General features: G+C 49.4%; 1 protein-coding gene across 1 annotated transcript in view; it reads left to right on the forward strand.

Moving 5' to 3' along the window:
• The window catches only part of LOC142008558 (kinesin-like protein KIF20A), a 48,355-nt gene that overhangs the window by 23,766 nt on the left and 5,743 nt on the right, over nt 1-18,846 (forward strand). Inside the window, exons 13-16 of the mRNA XM_074985786.1 lie at nt 5,987-6,126; nt 9,290-9,455; nt 11,712-11,814; nt 17,917-17,984. Of these exons, the coding sequence (XP_074841887.1) occupies nt 5,987-6,126; nt 9,290-9,455; nt 11,712-11,814; nt 17,917-17,984 (477 nt within the window). The remainder of the gene's footprint in view (nt 1-5,986; nt 6,127-9,289; nt 9,456-11,711; nt 11,815-17,916; nt 17,985-18,846) is intronic.

The following is an 18,846-nucleotide window of genomic DNA, read 5'->3' on the forward strand; positions in this document are numbered from 1 at the left end:
GCACAGAGAAGGTGCTAAGTACCCCATTAACAACTAAAAGACTCACCAACAATGGCCTCTTCAGGATTCAAGAAATGTGAGTCTTGCCGAGAGGCAATGCCAGCATCTGATGGGCACAGTCACTGCATAAGGTGCCTGGGGGAGTCCCATGTCACACAGAAATGCTCCTTCTGTGCAAAATTAACAGCCAGAGCAAGGAAGGACAGGGAGATGCAGCTTAAAATGCTGCTCTTCGACAAGGCCCTCCAGCCAGACGTGCCGGAGCGGCTGCAGCAGGAGGGACCCTCTGGGGCCCATAAAAGGAAAGCTGCCTCCCTCACCCCATCAGCGCAAAAACGGAGGAAAGTCTCCCCAGCCCGATCCCTGCCGGCAGGAACAGCGAGCGGGACGGGAGGAGCGCACAGCCCCCAGCCGCAGCAACAGCTGATCGGCGGCGGCACGGAGAGCCACGTGGAGGCGGCTCAGCCTCTGATAATCAAACAGCTGCCCTGCACCGCAGGCAGGGCGGCGGCTAAACAAGCGCCAGTACCGGTGGCACCGCAGGCAGCGGCACCGACCCCCAGGGAAACAGTGGTGCAGAGCGCGCAGGCACGCAGCCTGCAGGCACTGGAGGACGCTGCCTGTGCGGCACCGCCCATGAGCGTGCCGAGCGTGGCGCGGACGGGGCCGAGATCCCCTGCACGTCAGGGGGCGGAGCCACCCCCTCAAGGGACTGGGAAGGCTGCACACAAAACAAGGCACCACAGCCCCTCTCCAGACAGGGCTGCAGAGTTGTTTTCTCTCAGCCCTCCACTTATGCTGCAGACCCCAACTAGAAGGCAGGGGTCCCCCCAGCCTACCCGGAGCCCCCGTCTCCATTTTTACAACCAGCCTCGCCCTGGCTGGGACCACCTTCACCCTTCCTGGGGTTTGAGCTGCTGGAGTACTATCACAAATCGCTTTCTTCAGTGTCCCAGGTCTCTCAATGATCTCGCTCCCCCAGATGCAGGGGGTATGCACCAAGGGAGTGGTCCAGGTCACCTTCCCAAGAACAGTGCCCATGCTGCCATGGTCACCCCTATCACTCAGGGCATAGACACCCCCGGCAGTCTACCAGGGAAAGATCCCCACAGACGGTCCCGTATCCCCGAGGGAAATCACGAACGGGGACAGAGACTCGAGTATCTCAGGGGGAACTGGTTATGGAACCCCGAGATTTTCCCTTACAAGCTTGCAGCGAGCGGATATACCATCACCAACAGGAACCGGAAGGGTCCAGAGAGGCGTATCCTAGTGGTTCCTCGCTCTCCTTCCTGGACGAGGCTACGGATCTGGGGGATGTCCATCCTTCGAACGATCTCAAACAGTTTCAAGAACTGTTAGGAGGGTGGCCTTCACGCAAGGCATCCAGACAGCAGAGGTGCAAGAGAAACACCATAAGCTCCTCAAAAATCTGAGACCTCCGGCCTCCTCCAAAATAGCAATACCGCTTGACGCAGCAATCTTGGAGTCTGCCACTATGATGTGGCAGACTCCTGCGACTATTCCGCCTGTCCACAAAAGAGCGGATAAGAAATACTTCGTGCTGGCGAAGGGCACGGAGTTCTTGTTCAGCCACCCACAACCAAATTCCTTGGTGGTGGAGTCGTCGCAACAAAGATCAAAGACGTCTCAATTCAAGACGGGGAACAGACAAAGATGCCAAGAAGCTAGAGCTGTTCGGCAGAAAGGTCTACTCCTCCTCCACCCTACTGTTTGCGAATGGCAAATTACGCAGCGCATCTAGCGAACCATAATTTCGACAACTACACTAGGTTAACCTCCCTCATGGACTCGCTTCCAGAGGACAAGAAACCGGTGCTCAAGGCCATCGTGCAAGAAGGCTACGCGGCCTCGGACGGGAGTTCAGATCGCCCTGGATGTTGCGGACACAGCAGCACGCTCCACAGCTACGGCAGTGGTGATGCGAAGGGAGTCCTGGCTCCAGACTTCAGGTATACCAAGGGATCTGCAGGCAAAGATAGTTGATCTTCCCTTTGACTCGCAGAAGCTGTTTGCTGAATCAACTGACTCGGTCCTTCATTCCAGTAAAGACTCAAGAGCCACACTTAGGACCCTGGGGATTTACACCCCTCCATACAGAAAGAAAAAGTACTTCCCTCAACAAAGACAGTACCAGCAACAGCGTCCCCAGTACCACAGGGGTTACGAGCAAGGGCGACATCAACAGCACCAGCAGCACAGAACTCCCAGGCGGCATTCCCAACAGAGCCATGCGTCCTCGGGGCAGGGCCAAAGGCCACAAGTTTGACACACAGATCCAGGGCTGCGCCATCACTACCATCGCACAAGGTCATCTGAAGCGGTTGTTCCACCATCGCTTCCGACCATTCTACGACCAGTGGCAAAGGATCATCGCAGACAAATGGGTGCTGGAGATCGTAGCCACAGGGTACGCCATCCCCTTCCAGTCGCTCCCACCGCCACGACCTCCACCCAGGCCCCACCTCCAGGAGGCCTCCCACATAGAGAGGCTCAAGCAGGAGGTAGACCATCTCATGCTCATAGGGGCAGTGGAAAGAGTGCCGGAGCAACTGCAGGGGAGAGGGTTCTACTCGAGGTACTTCCTCACGGAGAAAAAGACAGGAGGCTGGAGGCCCATCTTAGATCTTCGAGGCCTCAACCGGTATGTGCACAAGCAACGCTTTCGGATGATCACAATCGCCTCCATCCTTACGGCACTGGACGATGGAGATTGGTTCACAGCCCTCTACTCACAAGACGCATATTTTCACATAACTATCCATCCGGCTCACCGACGATTCCTCCGGTTCATGGTAGGCAAAGAACATTTTCAATACAAGGTCCTACCGTTTGGCCTCTCCTCAGCCCCCAGAGTCTTCACCAAGACCTTGGCAGTGGTGTCAGCCTACCTGCACAGACAGGGGGTATTTATATTCCCGTATCTGGACGACTGCCTACTCAAAGGGGCCTCGAAGGAGGAGGTACCACGCATGATACGCGTCATAGCAGGCACGTTCTCTTCGCTCGGCCTGGTTATCAATCTGGCAAAATCAAAGAGAGACCCCACACGGGACATAGAGTTCATAGGGGCACGCATAAATTCTATTACAGCGAGTGTATCTACCAGAGACTCTTTTGGGCCATCGGCTCCCTCGTGCAAGTCATCACCTTCAGCCCTACGGTGCCAGTTCTGACGTGCTTACAGCTGCTGGGCCACATGGCACCAGCGACGTTCGTAGTACAGAACGCCAGGTTACACATGCGCAGCATGCAGCACTGGCTGGCGAGCTTATGCAAACTGGCAGCACACACCGTTCACAGGGTGGTGTCGCCCACAACAGAGGTGTGCAGATCCCTGCAATGGTGGGTAAACCCCAAGAATTTGCTAACGGGTACCCTTCCACCAACCACAAATATCGGTCTTTCTTACTACAGATGCCTCCCTCATAGGGTGGGGAGCACACATGGGCGAAGAGGTGACGCAAGGGCTGTGGTCCTCCACGGAGCAGTCACTGCACATAAATATACTGGAGCTCAGAGCAGTTTTCAACTCCTGCAGACACTTTTTCGAGACCATATACAAGGCAAGGTAGTCGGGATCAGTACAGACAATACCTCCACCATGTTTTATATAGATCGGCAAGGAGGAGCTCGGTCCCGTGCCTTATGTGCGGAAGCAGTCCGGTTGTGGAACTGGTGCATCGCCAACAATGTAACCTTGAAAGCCTCGTACTTACCAGGCGCTCACAATGTGAAGGCAGACCAGCTGAGCAGGCGTTTTGCACTCACGCACAAGTGGCAGATCCGTCCCGATCTGCTACGACCGATTTTTTTCACGCATGGGGCTTTCCCCAGATAGACCTGCTTGCCACTCAACACAACAAGAAGTTCCCACAATTCTCCTCCAGGGCAGGACTGGGACAGGGGTCCCTGGGGGACGCATTCACGATCTCCTGGAGGGGCCCCCTGCTTTACGCTTTTCCTCCCACAGTGCTGATCCAGTCTTGCAGAAAGCCAGGAGGGAAGGAGCCCGAATTATCCTGATAGTCCCAACGTGGGATCGACAGCAATGGTTCCCCCTACTCCTGCGCATGTCGGACCGTCCACCGATGCCCCTTCCGGTGGCACCGGATCTGCTCACGCAAGCCCAGGAGTCCATAGTGCATCTGCACCTCCAAGGCCTGCGACTACAAGCATGGTTAATCCATGGCTCAGCTCCCTAGAGAGCACATGTACGGAGGAAGTGCAACAAGTACTAGAAAGTAGCAGGAGGACTTCCACCAGGAAGACCTACAAGCAAAAATGGGCTCGCTTCATGGCATGGTGTTCTACCAAACAGCTAGCCCCCCTTTCGGTGCCTATACCTGTAATATTTGAGTATTTACTGGACCTCAAGAGAGGAGGACTCTCACTATCCTCGTTAAAGGTCCACCTTGCTGCCATTTCGGCGTTCAGACACTAAGAGGAAGGGCACACGGTGTTCGCCCATCCCATGGTTACCAGGTTCCTCAAAGGGTTGGTAAACCTATACCCCCCCCTCGGAAACCACTTCCACTTCGTGGAACTTGGACCTGGTGCTTAATGCGCTAACGGGACCACCGTTTGAGCCTTTGGCCACGGTTTCCCTCCGCCTCCTTACGATAAAGACGACCTTTCTCTTCGCAATCACGTCAGCTCGCAGGGTGAGCGAGCTTGCGGCAGTTATGGCAACACCACCCTGCACTGTTTTTTCCAAGGAGGCGGTAACCATACGGCTGCATCCAGCCTTTGTTCCTAAAGTTTCTTCTGAGTTTCATGTTAACGAACCTATTGTTTTACCCTCGTTTTATCCAAAGCCTCATAACTCTAACAAAGAGGCGCGCCTACACCTCCTGGATGTGAGGAAGGCGCTAGCTTTCTATATAGACAGGACTAAGTCCTTCCGGAAAACGGATAGACTCCTAGTCTCTCCCGCTCCCAAATCAAAAGGGGAAGGTCTCTCTTCGCAGAGAATCTCGAAGCACATCGTATCCTGCATAAAAATGTGCTACGAACTCGGACTCCTTTACGGGCCACGCCCAGGGCTCACTCCACTAGGATGCCGGTGGCGGCATCAACAGCCTTTTTCAAGGGCGTTGCGCTAAAAGACATTTGTAGAGCGGCGACCTGGTCATCCTATGACACCTTCGCCAAACATTACGCCCTTCACGGGGTATTCCAAGAGGATACCCGTCTCTTGACAGCGGTCCTCTCGGGGACAAGCTGCACATAATCCGATTACCCACCTCCTATCTTGGGTTACTGCTGGGTAGTCACCTATTGTGGAGCACCCATGGGGACGCTCGAAGAAGAAAGAAAGGTTACTCACCGTAGTAACGGTGGTTCTTCGAGATGCGTCCCCGTGGGTGCTCCACTACCCGCCCATCCTCCCCGCTTCGGATCTCTGTTTAGTGTTTTGCAGGAGCATCTGAGGCAGTTGGTCAAGGAACTGGCGGGGACCGGATCGCGCATGTGGCCAGGAGCGCGCAAGGGAGCGGCGCGCACCGGCGCATGCGCGGTCCAGCAGAAAATGCTTGGAAGATCCGATCTGCAGCACCAGGCGAGCCCGACACCTAATGTGGAGCACCCACGGGGACACATCTCGAAGAACCACCGTTACTATGGTGAGTAACCTTTCTTTTTGGGATCTCCTCCAGAAAGATGACAGTGAATTATTTAGTAGGAGCAGGATATATAAGTAAAGTAAATTAAAGTAAATACCAGTTTACCATTGACTTCTGTAGGATATGCTTCAGGGTAAAGTTTCAACAGACTCTCGAATCATTTCAATAGCAAAACCAACATAGAAAAGCCCGTGAGATAGGGTTTCATGTTCCATAGTGGATGGGTAGAGGTAGCCTTTACAGACCTCACCCCCTTACCTAGCAAATAATCCCTTTTTTAATTTGAATTGCATCTTACTCCTTTTAGCTTGCTTTCTGAAGTGAAGTGTTTTTAAATGCAGGAGCTCTTGAAAACCACTGAGAACCTGAAAGAGAAGCTAGTGATGGAAAGGAAGAGTAAACTTCTTCTTGAGGTGCAGATACGTAAAGAAATGGCAGAAGCAATGTTTCAACAACTGTTGGAAACGGAGGAAACCTGCAGGTAAGTGGTAAGACCATCAAAACTATAAAAACATGGCAGAAGAGAGTGGGGACATCTCTCCAAATGGTGCATGCATGAGGAAGCTGCTAATGGCTGTTCACCTCTAAAGCACTTCTATAGTTTCAGTGATCAAAACACTAGAAAAATCTCTGATCAGACTGCTATTGCATGCATAGTAATAGTAATGCCCTGTACATGCAGCATAATGGTGATGGTGAATCTAAAATTACTGGAGGATATTGTGTTCTGACTTTCCCATGTATGAGAATCTGCCAGACCAAGTAAGACTGATCGCATGCACTCAGTACCTCCTGGATGTTCTCCTAGGTAGCAGTTTGCATTCTACAGCAAAGTGGTGAAACATCTCTGTGAGCACACTGCGCTTTTTTCATTGTGTGGCTTTTGCCTTGCCATGAATCACTACTGTTATCTTGGTGGCTAAAATAAAGTGAGTGTACACAGAATATGGAGCTTTTTCTGGGTCTAGGGATTGGTTTAGTGTCTGCAGAGCTGATAAGTATGTCACATGCGATAGCATTTGAAAGAGGGTGAGAGCTGTGCCTTACACGATGAATGACCTGCTTTCAGATGGTTCTGAAAGTGGTTTTTTGTCCTGTCAATGCTTTTCAGACATCCTCTTTTCCTGCTAGCTATTCACCAGTCTTCTCTTTTTGCTATCGCTGTGTGCCTTTGGATATGTGAGTACTACTCAGGTAGTAGAAATATTGAGATGGCACAAGTCATCTGCTTAGTTCTCTTATCTTCGTCCTGCTATTAGTTTTCATTCAGTTTCTGCTTCTGTTACAATAAAGTATAGTAGGCTGACCTCTAAGAAGAGGTTAGTCCTGGTAGACCATCACCCCTCTGGCAGGCGACTAAAGACAGATCAAGCATGCACTGAGGCTGTAGGAATCTACATGCTACTAAAGAAAACTGAGATTTGCTGTTGTATGTCTGCACCTTTTCTTGGGATGGTGTCCCAAGGTTTTTCAGGGGAGTTGTAAAACCTTGCAAAAATCACAGTGAACTTGTCTAACTCACTGACTCACAACAAATCAGCCAGGGGCCACATGCAAGTGAGAAGCACCAAAAAAAAAACCTCTCATTGTGGCTCCCAACTGCCCACACCTGATAAGCAGGAAAAAAGACTCCTCACTTATGTGACTCTGACTGATAGGCTTCCACTTGCACTCTAGCCCCGGGGGACAAGGTTCAGGGCTCTCCCTCTCCCTCAGATTAACTTTTCTGGGGGCTCTGGTCTTTTTGTGAGGTCCCACTAGGATCTTGGGTGGAGCCAAAAAAATGAGGGAATCAATATATAGGAGGGTGCTACTGGGGTCTGGGCAGGAGGGTAAGGTTGGGGAGTGAGGTGCCTACCTGATGCAGCTTCTGGGAGTAGGGGGATGCTGGTGGCTCCATGCTGGATGGTGCTACCCTCTGCCACTCCTATTGGTTGGGATTCCCAGACCACGGGAGTGCTAGGGTGAAGCTTGCAAGTCAGTGCAGGGGATAGAGAGTATATCCAGTGCTGCTGTTCCTGGCACGGAGCTGCTACTTCCACCTGCCAGGCAGAGGCCACGGGCCATAGGTTTCCTGCCCTTGTTCCAGAATAATGCTCAAATTGTGGTGGGGCTCCAGTTTAAAAGCTGATTGAACTCAAAGCTCCATCTCTAGATGCCCCAGTATTTAGGGTACTAGCTTGGGATTGGGTGCCCCATGTTCTTTTGCCCTCTACTCCACTGGTTTTGTGTGACCTTGGGCTTGCTGTGCTTCAGGTCTGCATCTATAAAATGGGTGATAGTCCTATCCCCACAGAGGTTGGCAAGTGCTATAAATCCTCTGAAGATTGCAGTATTGAATGCCTCACTGTAACGGAGACCATATAAATTCCTGAGAGCCTTTTTATCTCAATACCTGAGTGCTGCCAGTTTGTGTACTGTGTATCTGTTAAATGAGGGATCAAAGCAGTGATAACATACTTTTAGCTTTCCCCAACAGGCAAATATCTGTCACCAATTCAAAGTAGTATAGAGAACTAAACCAGCTGACTTCCAGCATTAAACATGCACATACACTTCCTGTTGCAGTTACACTTTTCACAAAGACTTCCTTGTGCAAGTTCAGGAATAAGTCCTTGCTAGCATTCATACCTCTACGGTAAAGGAGCCAGAAACGGAACAGTTTTGGGTGTCTCTATTTCCCCTATTACTTAACTTCTAATATTCTAGTACTATAGATTAACTAGAATCTAAGTATTTTGCAAATACTGAAATCAAATCCAACAAGACTGACCGTGGTCTAAAGCAGGGGTGAGCAAAGTGGTGGTGGGGAGAGAGGCATCAAATTTCGTACATGGGCATCACGTGATCAGATGCTGGGTCTCGGGCTCATCCATCTCATTAAAATGTTGAAATACGTTACTGTTTGTATGTGTGTTCACATTTATGTACAGATTAACAGCAGCATTTTTACATTCTATATATTTTCTTATGTGATAAAGTTGTGGTTTCTCCCCCGCAACCCCCACACCAAAGGAACATAACAAAAATTTCCTGCAATTGGATTACATTAGACAGGTTGGGGTGGGGGAGGGCTGCTAATTGCAGGGATGAAAAGTGGGGCCCAGCATAAACTTTTTCTAACCCCTGGTCTAAATCAGTGTTTCTTAAACTTTTTGAGATCACAGAACTCCAAGCAATATTTTTAATGCAGAACACCTATGAACATTTTCTTTAAAAAATTGTTAAATAGAAGATAAAAAAACACAGCAAAAACACAATGAAGTAATTTAATCAGGTATCGGAGCAATGAAGTAATAGCATTGTATCTGGTTTTAATAACAGGAAAATATGTACCATCAGGGTATGATATCAAAGTGTCAGATGCTCGCAGTGCACCTGCGAATTCTTCATGGCACAACAGTGTTCTAGGATCATAGTTTAAGAAATACTGGTCTAAAGGGGTCTCTGAAATTACTGCAAGCTGATAAAGTAGAATTTGGAGTGCTGCACATTTCTTCTGCTAGTCTTTCACTTAACCTCATGCTTTAAATCTCTGCCCAACTTGTTCTAGGCTTTGCATGTAGATTTGAAATATCAACACTTGGATTCTTAGCTTTAAAAGTTACAGAATTTTCTAACTTGAGTCATTTATCACTTTTCAGTAAACGCTTGGAAGATATGAGAGAAAGTTATGAAGAAAAATTGGAGAATAAATTTGAAATGTACAAGGAAGCGATAAAGAAACATGCATATATGTGTGCAATGGAACAAGTTGAAGACCACTATGTTCCAATAGAAGAGTTCATAGCTGAACAAGAGAAAGTTGAGGTAGACTTCATTTGACTATTTTTAGAAAAATTTCAGTAAAATTCCTTAAATTGTCAACCTTTGTAATATTGTGTTTCCTTAGAGGTGTCCTCCAGGAATTCTCTCAAGCCGTAACTTTATAAACTAAGCCATCAAACTTTTTTGAGGTGGTTCTGCTTGTTTATGTTGTGATACGTGGCCATATTTGTGCTATTAGAGTGTGTCAGTCTCCTTCTGATACTGCTGGTATGCTAATACCCAAAGGTCTGAGGTTTGTAGAGAGGCTATACGCTGCAATACAACAATGGATGGCTGGTCCAGGTTGGCTGACTTGGACTGTGGGGCTGTAAAATTGTAACAAAGACATTCTGGATGGATTTTTGGGCTCTGGGGCCCTTCATTCAAGTGTGAATGCCTCCATTGCAGTTTTCTAGCACCATAGCCCAAGCTCAAAGCTTCAGTTGATTGACACATGCCGGCTGCGGGTGTCTTTTATAGGTCTATGCTGCAATTCTGTGTGCCGAACACCAATGGGTTCTGCTGCATGTGTAAATGGTACATGTATACTCCACCCAGACATCAATCTTTTTTATTTTCTTTTTTTAAATACTTTGCTCAAATCCACATTCCCTCCAATTGTAACAAAGCTGTGGCAGGAAGAAAGACCTAGAATGACTGGAGGAGAAAAGTAGTAATGCAACAGATTGCGGGGTATGGGAATTGTGGTATAGAAGCCAGGAACTCAGATGGATCCTACAACTTGTAGGGAGAAGGAAACAAGACTTCCTTCTGTAAGGGGGAGTCTGTGTGGAAGAAAAGCAGTGTGGAGACATGAGTGAGAGGGACAGACTTTCTATCAGCTCTTGATTCAAAGGCCCAGAGAGAAGCAGTTGATGGTGAGGAGGTTGGCTGTTCTGTAGTGAGAAATCCAAAATTTTAATAAAACAAAAGGAGAGTTTAAACTCTTGAGTCTTGGTAACTGTAACCCACACTAAATTGTATTTTTCAAGTAGATAGACACGTATTCCACTTTTGGTGCATGCATGTCCAGTGCACCAGAGTCTCTTGCTTATTGTCACCTATATAGGTATAGCAGTCATACCTTGTAGCTCAGTCCCTTTTCCCTAGCTAGATGAAGTAGTATCTCTCCATCCCTCCACACAATTCTTTCTCACCTCCTGTAGAAGTTCTACAGCCTCACGTTTCACCTTAGCCTAGTTGATTGTATTTAGTTAGTATTGGCTAATTAGTTTTGTATTCCATGGTGATGTCTTCACTGGTGTGTGTTTAGTGTCCTTAACGTGGAGGGGTGATCCTCACCCACACCACTTGCCTTGTTTCTGTGTGACATGCTTTTTGAAGAGTACTGTTCAATTTGCAGATAGTTTCAGAAGTGGAGACTGGTGGTGTGGGACATTTGCCTCAAGTGGCACCTGCTTGAATAACCAATGTGGTCTAATCGGGTACCAAGGCCCATTCTTCCCCGCCCCATCCCCTTTGGGCTGAGTGCGCTATAGCCTTTTGTTCAGAGGTTGGTGCCTTGCCAACAAGACAGAGGAGCTGTTCTGTTGCTGGTGCTGAGGAAGAGGTCTTGGGACTGCTCTCAGTAGTGGGGTGACTCCTTTGCCTCCCCTTGGAAAAGTACAGACCAGCATAAGGTCTACTGTGGCATGCAAGATGGCACAGATATGTTTGACCCTTCCCTAGTACCAGGTGGAAGAGGCAGAAACCCCATATCGTTAACTTTGGCTACAGCCTTGGGGCATCTTTTGAATCTGGTACCATTGAGAGAGCAAGGCTGGTATAAGACTTGCTAAGACCCAAGGCAGAAAGCTGAAGGAACTTAACCATCTGGGAGCCCCTGTGGAGTTGAGCTCTGCTTGTTTACTATCTAATGCCACCCCCCCTGGCTCTTAATCTACTGGACATGTAGATAAGGTGGTGGGTGTAATACAGAAACTCCAGTCCACCAGTAGCATGTTTTGGAGGGGGCCAAGAACCCCTGCTGTATACCTACTGTTTAGGCAAAGGTCATCAGCATGCTGGGAATGCATATTCCTAAGTGGAATGCACATCTGCCTTGGCAAGAATGATGTAAGTTTCTAGAGAAGAGACAGTAAGGCTAGCTTTAAAAGTAAACCTTCAACTGGCAATGTCTTCAAAATAAATCAACATAGTATAATCGGCTTTTACAGTAGTAAACTTGGTTACAGACCAGCCTTAATGAAAGGCGTATGTTCTCTTCACATAAATATCCATGTGTATTTCTTCATTCAGGACAGAGACAGAAGAATCTCAGAGTTGCAACAAAAATTAGGAGAGCAGTCCAATGGATTGTTGGCATTGGGAATCCCAAATTCGGAAAACAAAGTGCAACCAGGTAAGCGTCTAATATTCTCCCAGTATACTCTGGTTCTTCTTCAAGTGGTCCCCATGGGTGCTCCACAGTACGTGTCGGGCTCGCCCCAGCGCCGCAGATCGGAAATTTCCAGCCGTCTCCTTCAGGTCGCGCATGCGCCAATACGCATTGGTCCTTCACGTGCTTTCGGTCATGTGCGCGATCCGGTCCCTGCCCGTTCCTTCTCAACCACCAACAGCTGCAGACAGAATCCGCTCCGGCTCCAATGCCTGAGAAAGATAAAACTGTGTATTCTTACTGTTAATAGTTTAGTTATTACCATTGAAGTTGGTGGTGGTAGAGGTGTATATGGTTTTTTTTTTTTTAAAAAAAAAAAAAAAAAAAAAAAAAAGTGGGGGGAAGAGAAGAACAGAGGCGGCCGCCTCAGGCAGTTCTGCATCTTAAGGCCACGAACGTTATCTGTTCCAGGACTGATTAGCTGTTAAGTGCTCTGGTAACATTCAAAGGCTTAAACGCCCGGGCAATGTCTTCGCCAGGGTTTAAGAAATGTGAGTCATGCCGTGAGGCCATACCTGCCTCAGATGGGCATAGCAAGCGTATTCATTGCCTCGGGGAGACCCACATTACACAAAAGTGTCCTCATTGCTCTAAGCTTACAGCCAGAGCCAGAAAGGACAGGGAAATGAGGCTGCAGATGATTCTATTTGATAAGGCCCTCCAACCTGGACCATCAGAGAAGCCCCACAAAGAGGGGCCCTCAGGGTTGCACAAGAGGAAGGCTGCTTCCCTAACCTCCTCTGTGCAAAAGAAGAAGCAGCTCTCCCCAGCTCGCTCCCTGCCAGTGACATCCGCGAGCGGGACAAGTGGAGCACAGGGCCCTGACCCATTGGCTGCTCATAGCGGGAAGACCGCAGCGCACACAGCTGCGCAAGGGCCTCCAACCATTAAGCAGTTGGCACCGAGGGCCCCGTAGGCACCGGAATTGGCGGCACCGGCTCCCATGGCACAGAGCATTGCAGCACCGGAATGAGGGTACCCGGCACGGGGCCCAACGGTGCTGGAGGAAACGACGTGCGCGACACTGCACAGCAGCACCGACTATGGTACCGAGGTCCCCAGCACTGGAGGGTCGGCACCTGCTACTTAGGAATGGGGGAAAAGCAAAGGCCAAAACCCGGGACCGCAGCCCATCTCTGGATGTCATCGCGTTGCCGTTATCGCCTAGCTCCGCCCCCTGAGATACACCGGGCAGCAACTCCAGCAGCCTGCTTCAGACCTCCATCCCTGTTCCTTCAACCACCATCCCCCTGGCTCAGACAACTTTCACCGACCTCCAGCAGGGATCCCTATGAATACTATCACAGAGCATCTCTGCCATTGTCAACGTCATCTTGGAGGTCACGCCCTTCTAGGCACCATATGTACACATTCTGGTCGTGGTCCAGATCTCCATCACCGGGCCCTTGCCCCTGTTGTTGTTATGGCCATCCTTACCATACTGAACATCAGCACAGGGGGTCCAGATCTGGAGGTAGATCTCCCCCTCCCCCCTATATCCCCACCTCGCCAACACCCCTTCACACAGTCTCACTCTGTGGGAGGATCACAGCTTTCCCAGCTGGAAATTAGTCGAAAGGCCCTGGACTCCCCTCCTGAACCCTCGAAAGAGCAAGTATATGAACAGAGTCAGGAACCCGAGGAATTAGAGGAGGTATATCATAGCGATGCCTCCTTGTCCTCCCCAGATGAGGCAGTTGTCCCCGGGGATATCTCTCCCCCGGACGACCTTAAGCAATTCCAAGAACTGTTCAAGAGGGTAGCACAAACACAGGACATTCAAATAGCAGAAGTGCAGGAAAAACATCATAAACTCCTGAAAAATTTGAGACCCCCAGCTTCATCCAAGATAGTCATCCCACTAGATGAAGCGATTATGGAGTCGGCCACCAACATATGGCAGACTCCGGCCTCCATCTCACCCACAAATAAGAGGGCGGATAAGAAATACTTTGTTCTAGCCAAAGGCATGGAATTCCTGTTTAGCCATCCCCAGCCGAATTCCCTGGTGGTCGAATCCTCACAGCATAGAGCCAAGACACCCCCATATAAGTCAGGAGGGTCAGATAAAGATGCGAGGAGATTAGACCTATTCGTCGGGAAGGTCTCTTCCTCCTCTACCTTACTACTGTGAATGGCAAATTATGCTGCACACCTGTCGAACCACAACTTCGACAGTTATTCCAGACTTACCTCCCTCATGGATTTCCTTCCAAAGGACAAGAAACCGGTTCTGAAAGTGATTGTCCAGGAGGGCTTCGTGGCTTCACGAGCAGGAGTTCGGATTGCCCTGGATGTGGCGGACACGGCAGCACGTGCCACAGCAGTGGTAATGCGTAGGGAATCGTGGGTCCAGATGTCCGGTATTCCCACAGATCTGCAAATAAAAATCATAGATCTTCCATTTGATAGACAAAGGTTATTTGCAGATTCAGCCGACTCAGTCCTACACTCCAGCAAGGACTCGAGAGCCACACTTAGGACCCTGGGTATATACACCCCCCTGTACAGGAGGAAGAAGTTTTACCCACAGCAAAGGCGTTACACTCATCAACCACAGCACGCACAATATCAACGGGGTTATGACCGGGGCACCACCAGCAGCAGCAGCAGCAGTATAGGGGCCCCCACACGTCTCCTCCAGCAGGGTCGTGCACCCTCGGGGCAAGCCCTGAGACAGCAAGTTTGACAGGTATGTCGAGGACTGCAAGATCAAGACCATCTCTCAATGCCAATCTCAGCAGGTTTCACCATCCGCTCAAACCATTCTATTCTCAATGGCGAAACATCACTACAGACAAATGGGTACTGGGGATTATAGCCATGGGATACACAATCGCCTTCCAATCACTACCACCACAGAAACCTAGCACCAGGTCCTTTTTCAAGGACCCCTCTCATGAGACAAGGTCCACCTCCTGTTTTTAACCATCTCATGTTTATAGGGGTGGTGGAGAGAGTACCGGAACAATTCCAGGGGAAAGGCTTGTACTCACAATACTTCCTAACAGAGAAGAAGACAGGAGGCTGGAGGCCAATCCTGGATTTACGGGCCCTCAACCGGCATTTGCGCAAACAGCGTTTCAGGATGACTACAATTGCCTCTATAATTACGGCACTGGACGATGGAGACTGGTTTGCAGCCCTCAACTTACAGGACACGTATTTTCATATAACAATTCACCCGGCACACAGACGTTTTCTCTGATTCACAGTAGTCGGGGAGCATTTCCAATACAGAGCTCTTCCATTCGGTCTCTCTTCGGTGCCCAGAGTTGTTTGTTTTTTTGTGTTTTTTTTTTGTTTACCAAAACGCTGGCGGTAGTATCAGCTTACCTACACAGGCAGGGTGCCTTCATTTTTCCATACCTAGATGACTGCCTACTGAAAGGGGCTTCGAATGCAGAGGTCCTACGCGTGATACGCATCACAACAAACACATTCGCCTCATTTGGGCCTAGTTATCAACCTTTTCGAAATCAAAGACCGAGCCCACGCAAAATACAGAGTTTATAAGGGCACGCATAGACTCTCTTACATCAGGAGTATACCTGCCCGATGCCCATTTCCACGCCATCAAATCCCTGGTACAAGTAATGACGAACAGCCCCACAGTGCCAATCCTAACGTCTACAGCTGTTGGGACACATGGCGACCACCACATTTGTGGTACAGAATGCCAGGCTGCATATGCGAGGCCTGAAGCATTGGTTGGTGAGCATCTACAAACCAATAGTCCATACCATCCACAGGGCAGTATTGCCCACAACAGAGGTACAAAGGTCACTGGCATGGTGGGCAGATCCCAAGAACTTGCTAGTAGGGGTGCCCTTCCGCCAACCACAAATTATGATTTTTTTCTTATGACAGACGCATCCCACATAGGATGGGGAGTGCACATCGGCAACAAAGTAACTCAAGGGCTAAGGTCCCCCGCTGAAAAGACACCGCATATAAACATACTAGAGCTCAGAGCAGTATTCAATGCGTGCAGACGTTTTCAAAAATAACTGCACAGCAAAGTAGTCGGGATAAATACCGACAACACCTCCATGTTTTATATCAACCGACAAGGAGGGGCCAGATCTCACGCGTGCTCTGCGCAGAGGCGGTCCGGTTGTGAAACTGGGGCATTGTCAACAATATAACCCTAAAAGCCTCATACTTACCGGGTGTCCACAACATGAAGGCGGACCATCTCAGCAGACGCTTTGCGCTCACGCATGAGTGGCAGATCCGTTCCAATCTGCTCCAACCAGTGTTTCACAAATGGGGGTTCCCCCAAATCAATTTGTTTGCTGCTCACAACAAGAAATGCCCTCGGTACTGCTCCAGAGCAGGCATAGGACAGGGATCCTTGGGGGATGCCTTCATGGTGCCATGGAAGGGCCCTCTACTCTATGCATTCCCTCCCACAATACTCATCCACAAGGTTTTAGAGAGCCAAAAGAGAGAGAGCACACATGATACTCATAGTCCCAACCTGGGACCAACAGCAATGGTTCCCTCTGCTTCTGCACATGTCATGCCACCTGCCACTCCCCCTACCGGTAGTGCTGCGCCTTCTCACGCAGGCTCAGGGGTCCATAGTGCACCCACATCCTCAAGGCCTCAGCCTACAGGCGTGGCTAATCCATGGCTCAGTGCCTTAGAGAGCACATGTTCAGAGGGAGTGAAACAAGTTTTGGAGTTCAGTCGAAGGAATTCCACTAGAAGGACTTATGCGCAGAAGTGGAAACGATTTATCTCCTGGTGCTCTTCTAAGCACTTAGCTCCTTTGGACGTCCCTATAACTGTAATTCTAGAATACCTGCTGGAGCTAAAATGAGACGGGCTCTCCCTTTAGTGAGGATAGGTCCATCTCGCAGCTATATCAGCGTTTCAACACAAAGAGGAAGGGCCAACCATATTCGCCCATCCTATTGTCACTTGGTTCCTAAAGGGGCTGGCAAACCTGTACCCCACTCGGAAACGGCTACTACCGTCATGGAGCTTGGACTTGGTCCTCCACACGCTGTCGGGACCACCCTTTGAACCATTGGCTACGGTACCCCTCCGGTTACTTACCATGAAGACAACCTTCCTTCTCGCAATTACGTCAGCCCATAAGGTGAGCGAACTTGCAGCAATAATGGCAACGCTGCCCTGCACAGTATTCTCAAAGGAAGTGGTGATCTTACAATTACACCCAGGAAGTGGTGATCTTACGATTACACTCGTTCCAAAGGTTTCCTCAGAGTTCCACGTTAACGAACCAATAGTATTGCCCTCATTTTATCCTGAGCCTCACAACTCCAGCAAGGAGGTGCGGCTGCACCTACTAGATGTGAGGCGGGCGTTGGCCTTTGACATAGACAGAACTAAGCCCTTCCGGAAAAAGGACAGACTCCTGGTGTCTCTCGCACCCAGGTCGAAAGGGGAAGGCCTATCCTCGCAAAGAATTTCAGATCACATCGTATCCTGCGTAAGACCCCTCTGCTAGTTCTGCCCAGGGCTCACTCCACCAGAGCGATGGCGGCATCGACGGCCTTCTTCAAGGGAATCACGCTAAGAGACATCTGCAGAGCGGCGACTTGGTCATGTTACACCTTTGCCAAGCATGATGCCATGCACCGGGTACCACCTCCAGTTTTTGGGGTCACTGCTGGGTAGTCACCTACTGTGGAGCACCCACGGAGACCACTCAAAGAAGAAAGAGAAGTTACTCACCTGTGTAGTAACGATGGTTCTTCAAGATGTGTCCCCATGGGTGCTCCACTACCCACCTGTTCCTCCCCACTTCAGAGCTGTTTCATGTTTTTCAGAAGCATCCGGGGCGGTTGGTCAAGGAACTGGCGGGGACCGGATCGCGCACGTGACCGAAAGCGTGCGAAGGACTGACGCGTATCGGCACATGCGCGACCCGACGGAGACTGCTGGAAACTTCCGATCTGCGGCCCCGGGATGAGCCCGACACCTACTGTGGAGCACCCATGGGGCACATCTCGAAGAACCATCGTTACTACACAGGTGAGTAACTTCTCTTTATAGAGCATAAACCAGCTTTAACCTCTCTGCTGCATTCAGATCTTAATTATAAGGAGATGCAGAGAACTACAGAAGTATTGCAGAGACAATGTGGCGAGAGAGATGAGGTAAACTTTGTTTTGTCCTAGACTTGAGTGAGTGGGGACTGTTTTGGTGGTGGTGAAGGGTTCTAGCCTGAAAGGGCCAAATATGTCTGTGCTCAGCAGCAGAACCCCCTAAATGCTTTCAAAAGTGCTCCTACCCAATATGCTGAGTTCTTTCTTTGGTGCCTAAAATAGGAATTAGGCTTTCTTATGTTCTGGCTTGTCACTATTTTCTGTGTTCTCATGTAGTGACAGTTACATGTGATCACAATTAGTCATGATGCATTGGAAGCTTGGAATTGGCAAAGACTCTGGCCTAGCAACAGGATGCCTTATAAACACTTATTATTCAACATTCATTTGAGGTAGCAAAAATAATTGCCCCTTAGAGATGGGGAACAAAAGTGCAGTTTAAATGACCTGCCCAAAGAAGCCTAGTAACAGCCCAGATCCTGAATTTCAGAGCAGTGCCTTAACAAAACAGTCTCTCTCCCCCTTTTTAAATACTAAAAAACACATATCAAGTCATAAGTGCAATTTGGCACTTAAGCAAATTGTGGAAAATTATTTTGGATGCAGCGCAGTTCTGGAAGTCGGACACAAATGGAATATAATTATAATAGAGTTACAGGGTGTGCATAAGGCTTACTGGAATGTGCCTAAGAGGTATTAAACACAACCCCAAATCAGAAGTGCTTCAATCATTCATAATGTGCACCAGTCTTAGACAGCAAGTTGTATGGGCCCAGGGTGCCTGGGCTCCATCAATTTTGGGGCCTCGAAGCCCAGTTCAGCCAGTGTTGGTGCAGAGTCTTTTCTCCCTTAAGTATCCTTACCTGCTACCTTACCTGAGGGACCTGACCTGCGCCCTCTCCTTCCTGCAGCA

This window comes from Carettochelys insculpta, chromosome 2, assembly GCF_033958435.1.
Source record: "Carettochelys insculpta isolate YL-2023 chromosome 2, ASM3395843v1, whole genome shotgun sequence".
In the NCBI taxonomy this organism is placed as follows: domain Eukaryota; kingdom Metazoa; phylum Chordata; order Testudines; family Carettochelyidae; genus Carettochelys; species Carettochelys insculpta.